Here is a 12,210-nt window from a genome sequence, read left to right as displayed (position 1 = left end):
GCAGAGGAAGTGTAACCTAGCCTATTATGCACAAAACCCTGAAACTATCTCTGCAGGGATTTGGAAACCATAATCTTCAAGCAGTGGCTTTGTGAATTGTGCAGGGCAGGTAGAACATACTCAGTGAAATGAGAATTCTTCATAATCCAATGCAATGGAGTCATCTGTCTAAGCATCTACCAAAAAGAGTACTACTAGGGTGACATGTCACGATGGTAGGGCAGGTATCTTGAGAGCTCTGATCTGTGTGCATACATTCAGACAAAGAAGGAAATCAAATCTGGGGGTGAGTTCAGGCAAGAGGAGACAGGCTGGGCATTTCAGTTCACTCTAATAAAAAGGCCCAGCACACTCCATTTCCTAAACATTTGTAATGTAATATTTCATACATATGAGAGCAGATCTGATATATATATACATTATAAATATATATAGTTTAAAGAAAAAGAGTAAGACAAACATACCTCCACATTCTCACCAGACTTAACAGTAGTGCATTTATTGATGCTTTTGAAGACCCTGTGGGTCCTCCATGATCACATCCCCCCTTTTCCCTGATGGAAGTACCTACTCTGATTTTGGCTTCTCATTCATTTTTCTTTTTTCTTTCTAGATTTGCCACATATATATTCCTGAACACTATATTATTTAGTTTTGAATGTTTTTGAATGTTTTATAAATGAATCAAACTGCCTTCATCCTTCTTTAATTTGTTCTTATAAATCAGCATTATGCCTGTGAGCATTTTAATTGTTGTATAGTATCCTATTGTGTAAATATACATAACTCTATTTATTTACCTATTTTCTTGTTGTTGGACATTTGGGTGGTTTCCAGTTTTTGGCAGCTATTAACAGTAGTGCTACGGACAGGCTTGTTCTTTCTCCTGGTGCACATGAACAAGAATTACTCTAAGATATATTATTTGGAATGGAATTGCCAGGTAATAGTATCTTCAACTTTACTAGGTAATACATCATTAACTATGTTTTGCTTAGTTCAAAAGGGCTAGGGTTGCCAGATGTAGCAAATAAAAATACAGGATGCTCAGTTACATTTGAATTTTACGTAAACAACAAATAACTTTTTAGTATCAGTATGGCCCTTGCAAAATTTATATTTCATCTGGCAACCCTAACAAGGTCAGTGAACTTTACCAAATCACAAACATTGGCCAATGAAGTGAAAGTGTGAGGGGGTGGGGGAGTATTTGGCCCTTTCTTCCTCTGCTAGCATGGCCAACAGAGTTGTTTACGAGCAGATTAGCTCAGGGGGCTCAGGTGCTTGCTAACCAGCTCTGTGGGTAATTGATTGGCTCAACAAATATGTATCAGCACCAGCTGTATGCCGAGCAGGTGCTAGATGCTGGGACTATCACTGTAAACATGACAGACAAGGTCCTTGCCCTCCCCAGGCTTTTAGCCAAGGCGGGGAAATGGAGGATAATGAGGCAATGATCTATGTACTGTGGGAGCAGTGGTGTGCTGGTGAGCAAGCCTTGATTTGTAGATTTTGCTGACTTTGGTGTTGTAAATACTCTTACCATGGCCAGTTTCAAGCTACCAATGTGACATCATTGAACTCTTGAGTTGAGGGAGAGACTTGTACAATCTGCTCTCTGGGTGGTATGAAATGACTCCAGCAGCCCCTGTATGGGGAAGTACTAAGAAAGGACATTTCATCCAGTCTCTGGGCTCATTTCTGACTGGTTTGGGGGAAAGGGACTTAAGCATTAATTGTTTCCTCAAATTTAGAAGGAATCAAATGTTAAGAGATATAAAAAAAATTTATTATACCTATGATATTGGGTGCTTTGTAAATTTTTTTACTATGGTATGTAAATAGAAAAGAGTCTAATAAACATAGTTGTAAATTATGACTAGCCTATAGATCAGGGCTTAGTTCTCCCCTTTTGTATGTGACCTTCTATCAGGAGAGGCTTGAAGACCTTCTCTCCTGGACTGCTTCCTCACCTGTATCCCAGCTCATTGATCCTCATTACCCATTCCATGACAGAGTCCTTGATTCTGTGCTGGGCATTGCACTAGGGGCTTGGGTCCCTGTCCTCATGGAGCTCTCAATTCACAGAAAGAATATTCTCCCCAATTCTTTGTAGGCAGTTTTACTCCTGTGTTTTCATGCTGGCTTTCCCTCTGGGAATATTTCCCCAAGAAATCTTGCCCTAACCCCCCTTCCAATGATCTTTTCTTGCTTTTCTTGATAGTTCTCTTTCCCCAGAGTGGCTGAATCTGGACTTTCCTTACTTTCTTGTATCTTTTCCTGTTGAGCAAGCTAACACTCTAGCCATCCCATCTATCTCTCTATCAAACGTTATTTGAATGCCTGTGTACTAGCTGATGTGCAAGGAGTGGGGGAGCCTCTCCTTACCATTTAAAAGCTTTCATTTATCACAATAATTTAATAAAATTATGTATTTGCACTATTTGCATCCAGGCCCTTTTTATGCTTAAATTACTTAAGAAATACATAATTCATTGCACAAAATTTGGCAAAGCAGAAAGTAGAAAAGAATAATTATGCAATCTTACAGCCCAAGGCTGGCCATGCACTTTTTTTGGGGTGCATCCTTGCAGTCATTTGTTTTGCATACTTACAAACAAATCGGGATCATACCCATGTTTTCTCTTACAATATACATGAAAATTTATCATCCTTTTCAGTATTCTTCAAAGACATGATTTTAAGTGATGGCATAACATTCCATTTTCAGGCTAAGCCACAGTTTATTTAAGTAGCTCCCTATTGCTGGCAGTAGCCTCTTTATAAGTAAGTCAGTGTTGACTATCTTTATCATAAGCTACAAGAAAGCAGGAATCAATCATTTAATTGTCTTTCCAAGGCAGCACTTGTAACAAAAATAAATCAAAAGTAATTGGATTATGTTATTTGCTGGGATCCTCTAGTTACCATTTAAAATAAAAGGAGTCAGTCTGCATAAAATGTAACCAGGGTTGGTGTAAAGGTAACCTGAGGCTCTGGGGAGGGTTGGGAGGAAGATAACCTACTATCAAATCTCTTTGGTTGGGTTTTGTTTACTACTCTCTAGAGCTCCGTATAAAGTCTTGGAATCCGTGGGAGCTTTAGAGATCACCTAGTGACTCTAACCTCTTTTTCATAGATGAGGAAATTGAATCGAGAAGGATTGTTACCTGCTGAGACTAGTACCCAGGCCTCTTGACTTCCTTCCTGTCCTGTGCTCTTTTCACCACAATCAGCTGACTAAGCTTACTCTTAAAATACTGAAAAAGCATACAGTTGCCTATTACCTATCATATAGGAATTCTTGTTTTGCCTTAGGGTGAATGTGCTTTGGTATAAAAATCTAATGGTAAGGTTCTAGATATGTATCTAAGAGAAAGGAAGGCATATGTCCACACAAAGACTTGTACACCAATGTTCATACTAGCATTATTCATAATAGCCAAAAAGTGGAAACAATGCAAATGTCCATCAACAGGTGAATGGATAAACGAAGTGTGGTATAGTCACACAATGGAATACTCGGCAATAAAAAGAAATGAACTACTGATAAATGCAACAATGTAGATGAATCTCAAAATATGTTGAGTAAAAGAAGCCAGACAAAAGTGTACAAACCGTACGATTCCATTTATCTAAAGTTCTGGAAAATGCAAGCTAATCTAAGTGACAAAAAGCATATCTGTGGTTACTTGGGAATGGGGGTGTAGGGGAAGAGGAACCACAAAGGGGTAGAGGAAATTTTGGAGGCTGATGGATATATTCACTATCTTGATTGTATAAATGGTTTCAGGGTTGTATACACATCAAAAGTTATCAAGTTGTACAGTTTAATATGTGTAGTTTACTGTATGTTAATTATAACTCGCTAAAGTTGTTTAGGGGACTTCCCTGGTGGTCCAGTGGGTAAGACTCCTGTGCTCCCAATGCAAGGGGCCCCGCTTCCATCCCTGGTCAGGGAACTAGATCCTGCATGCATGCCGCAACTAAGAGCCGCGTGTTGCAGCGAAGATTCCGCGTGCAGCAACTAAGACCCGGAGCAGACTAAATAGATAAATAATTAATTTAAAAAATAATAAAATTGTTTAATTTGTGAGATGTCCCTCTTAAGTTTGAAAAGCAGAACATTACTAAAAACTCACTGAAGAATCTGAAGCATAAGAAAACTAAAATTACCTCTGGAGATAACTGACAACCAAGGTTCTATTCTAGTATGATAGTTTATCTGAACAAAACATTACTATGAGAAATGAAAAGTCATAAAAATAAAAAATAGAAATGACATTTTTGTCCCCCTGCATGCCATTTCCTCGTGCCAGTACCGTTGCTCTATATCATAATATTTTTAGTGTTCTATTCAACTTGGTTTTTTAAAGAGAGCACTCGCCTTGTATTTTTCCTGAACTATTAGACAGCTCCTTTATGTACAAGATGCCCAATCCCTGATGTGTCTGTCCGTGTGTGGGTGTGTAGAAAGTTACACTGTACCTATAAATTTCAGCAAATGCTGCAATTTGCTTTAGGATTTTGTAGTCAGGGCTCAGCAGCGGCCCTGGAACTTTCTAGAAACCATACCCTCTTCTACAAGATGAACCCTGGATAGTTTCCCTAAATATGTGAATTCGGTGATTAAAATTTTCTTAGATTTCCCACCTACTGTTTTAAAACAAAGAACTGCTAGACCACACATACAGCGCAGAACACCGGTAAAGATTTTATTTTTTGGAAAACATTCATAAAGTTTTATTTCCATCCCCCCCCAACTTATTTTCTTAGCTCTTTTATTCGATAATCACTCCCATTCTGTAGACGGGGAGAGGCACACCGGTTTTTTTGCACAGTAGAGAGGGGCAAGAAAGAAGCAACTCTCAACTTTTCAGTTCCATTTTGAGAAATGATCACATCGAACTCCTGAGAAACGACAGCCCAGCGAGAGCAGAAGCATTTCTCTCCAGGCTGGGTGTGGGTCGGAAGCCAGGCGCGCTTCCGCGAGAGAGGGGGAGTCAGGTGGCAGCGGATCGGGCGCGGGAGCCGGTGCAGCGCGGCGGGGGCGCGTGCGGGGTGCGCCTCCCTTCGGCCGGCTCGGGGAGGCCACCCCCGCGCACGCCAATCGGTCGGGCGGGCTCCCGCGCAGCGCTGCGATCTGCGGGTGAGCCAGCAGCGCCCGGCGCCCGCGTCTCCTCCCTCGCGCGCTCGTTCCCTCCCCAGCCCCCCCCGCCCCCAACCCCTGGCAGTCCCTCCCCCCAGCTTGCTCCCGCGGCCGCGGCCGCCGCCGCTGCTACCGGAGGCGCAGGAGCCTCGCGATAGTGTTTGCACAGGCGGCGCGTGACGCCGCCGCCGCCTGTAACTGATGCAGAGGTTATCCCGCCGCCTCAGCCGCCACCCACCCGCCGCCGCCGCCGCCGCCGCCACTCGGGCGACGCCGGGGGCCGACGCACTGCAGAGGTGCCGGCAGGTTCCGCCCGCGGAAGTCTTCTCGGCCGGCGCAGCCCGCGCTCCGCCCGCTCTCCGACCCCGGCCCCAGCGGACGCCCCCTCGACATCTCCGCCGCCGCGCTCCTTCCCTCCGCCTCTTCCCCGGCGCGCCCGCCGGCTCCCTCACTTCTCCCCCTTTTCCTCCTCCCCGTCCCCTCTCCTCCCCTCACCTCTACCCTCCCCTCTACCCTCCCCACCTCCCCCCTTCTCGGTTTCCTCCCCCATCCCCTTGAATCTCCCCTCCCTGCCCTCGCTCTCTCGCTCGCCCTCAGCGCGGCCCCCGCCATGACGGAGGCGGGTGCCGGTGCCGTTGCCGTTGCCGCCGCTGCCGTCGCAGGGGGGGAGTCGGGTTCCCAGAAAGTAGCTTGATGAGTGTCCAAAGTAGCAGTGGAAGTTTGGAGGGGCCGCCATCTTGGTCCCAGCTCTCCACGTCTCCAACCCCGGGCTCGGCGACGGCGGCCAGGTCCCTGCTGAATCACACGCCGCCATCCGGGAGGCCCAGGGAAGGTAAGCGCCGTCGCGCCCGCGCCCGCGCCCGCTCGCGGGCCTCCCCTCCTGCGCCGCGGCCCCCGCGCCCCCGCGTCTCCTTCCTTCGACCCCGGGGTGGGGGAGGGGGCGAGGTGGACTCGAGGCCTCCCGGCTCCGGGGAGGTAGAGCTCCGTGTGTGGGTGGTGGTTCGCGGGTGGCTGAGAAGACCGACGAAGGGGTGCGCGCTGGAGGGGACGGAGCGAGGCGCGGCGCACAGACTCGCCTGGGCTTCCTAAGAGCCAGTCCTGCTGGGATGGGAAGCCTGACCCCGGACGGGAGCCCCTTTCTGCTCCATTTGCTAGTACACTCAGTACTCTTAACCTCCTGGCCTCGGGTCTCTGGTGGATTTTCCCTCTTGGTGAAGCATTCATCCTCGAGCCCCCTCCCCTTCCCTCGCGCACTCCTCCCCTAGAGGCGGTCCCCGCTCTGCGAGCTTTGCTCCCCGGGACCTGGAGGATGCCTCTCGTTTGCAGGGTCTCTGCCCTTTGGGGGGAGCCTCTGAAATTATCAAAGCCGACTTTGATCCCTTGCCTGGCCCCCTAGAGCAGTTTAAACGACAGACTGATTCGTGGGCAGGCTTTTAAAACCATCCCTCCAGATGGTTGCAACTTTGCTTCGCCATCACCTCCTGCGTGTTTGTGCATTCTCTCTCTACTGCAAGTAGGCTACTGTTCTTCGACAGGGTCGTGGGTTTTGTGGGAAATATCTGCGTAAAGGTTACTGCAAACACGCACCAGATCGGTTACAATTGTTTTCTAAGTTTTCTGGCTTCTTGCATGCAAGTGTGCTGCCACCAGATGTAGCAGTTACACAGCTAGTAAGACACCGGAGTGCTTTTGACTAAAATTTCAACTTGCTGTATTTAACTTTAAGTATACGACATAAAATGAAATTTGGGAGAATTATGGGGGAAGAATAAATGTGCGTAGAATCACGTTTAACGCTCTTTTGTCTGGAAAACGTTTAGCGGTATTCATCAGCAATTGGTAAATGGGTTGTTCACGGCCGGTTGTGTCACACAGGGAGATTGTAGCCACATTTTCAAAAAAACGTCTGGAAGTCCAGTAGTCTAGTGAATCCTTTAAAGATACCAGGAGCTTTGATTTATGCAGGAGTCGGTGGGATTAATTTATCTTGAAAATATCTGTCAATATTTACGACTCAGAGCCTTGACATTTGTTAATCAAGTGGTTTGTGCCCTGAATCCAGTGGTTCAGGCACAGCATTCTTTGTCATTTTGTTCTGTGAGCATGTGTGAAAGTGACAATAGGCTCAAAGATTGGTATGAATTTGCTCTGGAAAATTCAGGGGAAGGTTTGATTTATGGCATCCATTAAGCATGCTGAATACATTGACACGACATTTCCCCTTTCTATCTCACCCCCAACCCTGAGTTCTGATTATTAGAAGATAAAAGTTTATTTATTGACGCACTCAAATTTAGTACACCTGGTAATTTTTTTTTTTGCAGTTGAAAATTTGTAAATGAATGTTTTAAAATCTATTTTGTAAACAGAGCAGTTGTTGCTTTTAGCATCCTTTTGCTTTTGTCTGTACTTTCATTAAGATGCTTAATGATAGTGTTAGGAATGATAGTGTAATGAGTGATAGTAAATGATGGTCTTGGGAAAGACTCTTTTAAGGCTATACCTTTTTTTCATTCATTTCTTAAATATTTGCTGAGCCATTTCTGTGAGCTAAGCACTGTGCTAGATACTGAGGGCATAGTGTTGAATTGCTCATCTGTAACATCTGTAATTAATAATTTGGGGGCTGAAAAATCTAGATTGTGAGTTTCTGAGGTTCAACTCTAGTTAAAAAACTTCATACTATTCTGCAATTTTCCTGATGTTTTAAATTTTTCAGGGGTTGGAATAATTTAGCTTGACCCTCCAAATAACCAGAAATTTTGTCCAGCAGTTTGGATTTTTATGTAACCTGAATAGTGAGTCTCTATTTACTAATGAAATAACAGGACATGTTTTTGTGGAAGTTATACTTCACACCCAAGTACCTGTATGTTGACAGTGGTACATTGGTTTTTTTTGACCAACCAGGAAGTAAGTTAAAACTATTAATTCTCTTCTGGATTATATATATTCATCTTGAAGCTATAGTTTCAGATTTCACTAACGCTAATAGGAATTGCATATATGAAGCCCTAGGTATCAAGATGGAAACATTTTCTTTTGAGTGTGATCCCAGTTTTTATTTTAACAAGTGCTTTGCATCTTTTCCAAGTAACATTAGTATGTTGTGTAAATTGATGTAAATTGAGAGCTTTGATTGCTGGTGACAGATAGTAGGAACCATTACTATTAATGGAACTTGAGGGTAGGTATCAAGGAGAGAATAAACTTTGTTTCTTGAAAAATTGAGCCAATTAAATGTAATATATAATAGAAATTTTTAAACTTAAAAGAGATACACACATATGTATATGTACATATATAAAGTTACATATGTGATGAACTCCTTTTAAGCAAACTTTACTTTGAAAATGGGCTATTTTCAAAGTTGTTCCATAAGTATCTTATCCATAAGCCTAACTCATAAGATTTAGGAATTTATATGATATAGTGTAGACTTCTTTCTTCCCTCGGAGTCCCAAAGCTTTTCCTTTATCAATCTTAAAATTCTCTGAGAGGTGCTCAGCAGTGTAGCTCTAGATTTCACATTAGGTCTTTTAAACCTGTGGCTAAATTCTCTATCCCACTTTATCTTCTAATCTGTGAATAAGGATGTAGGAAGTTAAGAAATTAAATTTTCAAATAAGGTCAGGTTTGTTTGCTGAGGCCGAGGAACCTGGTGTGTGTACTGGCTAGATGAGCAGGTGGTTTTTTTGCGTATCAGTACATAGGTACTTTTGAATGGGTTACTGCTAAGAGTCAAATAAATGGTTATACAAAAGACTTGGCTTTTCTGTTCCATCTTGCCAGATATGAATAACTTGCTTTACTTTTATATAAATAACGAAAGTAGTTTGGTCAAAAAGATAATATCACAGTTTAAATAAACTTGCTCTCTGTTTCCATATTTATAGACTGCATCCTTTAGACAGAAGAGTTGAAGTATTTGACTCCAGATGATTGAGTAATACCTGTAGGGAGATGTTAACAGTTAAGTGTACCAGATGGCCCTTTAATTTCTTGAAGTTACCTGCCGGAGCAAGACAGGGTTGTATGTTTAAGGATTCTAGCTCATGAATATATAGATATGTGGTAGGTGCCTCCCTTACAGAGGCATATGTACGTATTAGAGGAGAGAGGGAAATCCAAGATAGTTAGAAGTCTGGGAATCTGCCCCTGAGAAATAGGCTGTGCTTTAGCATTTTTGGCCTCAGGACCCCTTTATTCCCTTAAAAATTATTGAGGAAGAGATTTTGTTTATGTGGGTTATGTCTATTGATATTTACTATATTTGAAATGAAATAACTTCAAAAATATTTATCTAAAAATAACAATCTGATTACATGTTAACAAATTTTAAAATGAAGATAAATATTCTAAAACAAAAACTTTAGTGAGGGGACTTCCCTGGTGGCACAGTGGTTAAGAGTCCGCCTGCCAATTCAGGGGACACCGGTTTGTTCCCTGATCCGGGAGGATCCCACATACTGCAGAGCAACTAAGCCCGTGCACCACAACTACTGAGCCTGCACTCAATGATAAGCCCACGCACCGCAGCTAGAGATAGCCTGCGCACAGCAACGAAGACCCAATGCAGCCAAAAATTAAAACGAAAACACACTTCAGTGAGGCTGGTGGCATTGTTTTATATTTTTACAAATCACTTTAATTTCTGGCTTACTAGAAGATAGCTGGATTTTCTTCTTTCAGTCTGTTGAGATATATTTTGATTGAGGCATGTGAAGAGAATCCAACTTCACATAGATATGTAGTTGCAAAAGAATTATTTTAATAGTCTTTTTGGAAGTTATTCTTTGATATTACACCAAAATTCGACAAGTGACAGTTTTTTTAAAGGTACTTGTGGGGGCTTCCCTGGTGGCGCAGTGGTTGAGAATCTGCCTGCCAATGCAGGGGACACAGGTTCGAGCCCTGGTCTGGGAAGATCCCACATGCTGCGGAGCAACTAGGCCCATGAGCCACAACTACTGAGCCTGTGCGTCTGGAGCCTGTGCTCCGCAACAAGAGAGGCTGCGATAGTGAGAGGCCCGCGCACCTCGATGAAGAGTGGCCCCCGCTTGCCACAACTAGAGAAAGCCCTCGCACAGAAACGAAGACCCAACACAGTCAAAAATAAATAAATAAATAAATAAATGGAAAAAAAAAAAAAAAGAGGTACTTGTGATGTGGAAGTACATTTTATCCCGGAAGTGTCTTCAGGACCCACAAGAAATCTGTGGACCATACATTTAGACTAAAGAAGAGACTAAAGGGTGGGAAAAAGTATAGCTGTTTTCAGGCATTTCAAACACATAAATAGAAGAGAGAATGTGTTCATTCTGGTGTTATAGAAGGTGGACCAGCAGGTGAAAGTTAGGAAGGCACAGAATGAATTCAGTATCATTTTTTGACAAGAATGTAAAAACTGTGTAACTAGTAGACTTGGCCAGCAATGAAAGAACTGCTTTAAAGAATTTAAAGCAAACTACGGAGACTTTTTTGGGGGAGCTAGAGATAAATTCTGTAGATTCTTATTTTGTGTGCTATTAGATTAAGTGACTTAAGGTCCCATCCAGTTAAAAATTGCAAACATTCTGTGATTCTTTGAAAATTCGTAAATATAGTTAAACTGTACTTACATATCCATGAATGTTTTTGAATATTCTCTTAAGTCAGTAGCATGAAACTATCATTGACTTTATTACTCTTTTGCATTTTTATCGTGCTTTTCCTCTGAGGATTTTTCTGTATTTTCTGGAATCAACACTGTTAGTCTTCCTGAAATCCTAATGAATTCCCTGTGAAATATAGTAAGCTTCGAAGACATTTTAGAGAATCAGATGCTGCTTACGATACAGTTTAGTAGAGTTGTCATATACTTGGGCACAGAATTTTAGAATGCTGTGGGGGGCTGATTTTCAGTTCAGAAAGAGAAACTGTCAGCAGTCTGTATAGTCTTTCATTTGTAATTGTGTATGTGATTTCAGAAGTAATGTGCTTAATCTAATGGTTTTAAAGCTAGAGAGTCTGAAAAAAGGATGCATGAAGGCAAAGCATTTAAATTGATCTCTCTTGAATTTAAAAATGCATATTAAATAAAACCAGAACATAAAGTGAAGAATTTACATTCTCATCTTATTGAGAGAATTATGCATGTAATAGCTATCATTACCTATAGCAATTCATATTTTAATTTAATATGGAACATAATCTATTCTGTGAGATGTATTGAAAGGTTAGATTTTAGGTGCTGGGAAGTCAAGGTTAAACTCCTGTAACTTTCTTGGGGTCGTCAACTTAAGTGTAGTAAGTGACACAGCTTGAGACTTCATGTATTTCTTGCATTTAGACTTAAAGCTCATTTTCTATAGAAGAGCCATAGGATTAAGTCATTTAGTTTAATAAACTCCTTCATGCTCTTTAATAATTTCCAGAAATCTTAGAATAATTTAGAGGAATGGTGAAGTAGGAGAAGAAGTATGGTAGAGAAGAGAAAGTGCATTGATAATTAGAATCCAAGTGTAGTCCCAATTTTGCCATTAACTAGCTGGGTGACTTTGGGCAAGTTGCTTATCTCTCTGCTTCAGTTTCATAAAATGAGAATTACAGAGCTGAAAGGGACCTTGGAAGCAATTGAATCCAAACCTCTCATTTTACAGATGAGGAAACTTAGATAATTTGCCCAGGCTTTTACTGTAGGAGAGTTGGGACCAAGATTCAGTTTTCTGACTTTCAACTTACTGCTTTCTCCATTATACTTTGTGGCTCCTTTTCATCTGTAAAATGAGGGAGTTGAATTCGAAGCCTTCAGAGTTCTCTAACAGCTCAAAAATATTATTCTTTTGACATTAGTGCTAATTATAATTTACTGGAGGAAAGTTTGTAGCTTTTATTTATTGGTGAAAGAAATGTTTCTTGAAGAAGCAATGTGACCTTTTCAAGGTTATAATTTGTTAAGAGAAGATACTCATCTTCATTATTACCAAAAGATTTTTAAGTTTATTTATGAGCATGGTAAGCAGTAGTGTGCTAGGTGATCTTGTCTTTCTAATGATCTACATTCTAAAATACTGTTATGA

The 12,210-nt window shown here is 42.0% G+C and overlaps 1 protein-coding gene across 1 annotated transcript in view; it reads left to right on the top strand.

Annotated features, from left to right (window-relative positions):
* The first annotated feature begins 5,347 nt into the window (after window positions 1-5,347).
* TLK1 (tousled like kinase 1) overlaps window positions 5,348-12,210 on the top strand; it is a 164,368-nt gene continuing 157,505 nt past the window's right edge. Inside the window, exon 1 of the mRNA XM_007183263.2 lies at window positions 5,348-5,981. Coding sequence (XP_007183325.1) covers window positions 5,843-5,981 — 139 coding nt within the window. The 5' untranslated portion in view covers window positions 5,348-5,842. The remainder of the gene's footprint in view (window positions 5,982-12,210) is intronic.

The sequence above is a fragment of the Balaenoptera acutorostrata genome, chromosome 8 (assembly GCF_949987535.1).
Source record: "Balaenoptera acutorostrata chromosome 8, mBalAcu1.1, whole genome shotgun sequence".
Taxonomy (NCBI): Eukaryota; Metazoa; Chordata; class Mammalia; order Artiodactyla; family Balaenopteridae; genus Balaenoptera; species Balaenoptera acutorostrata.
This window is presented reverse-complemented; position numbering and strand designations above follow the sequence as displayed.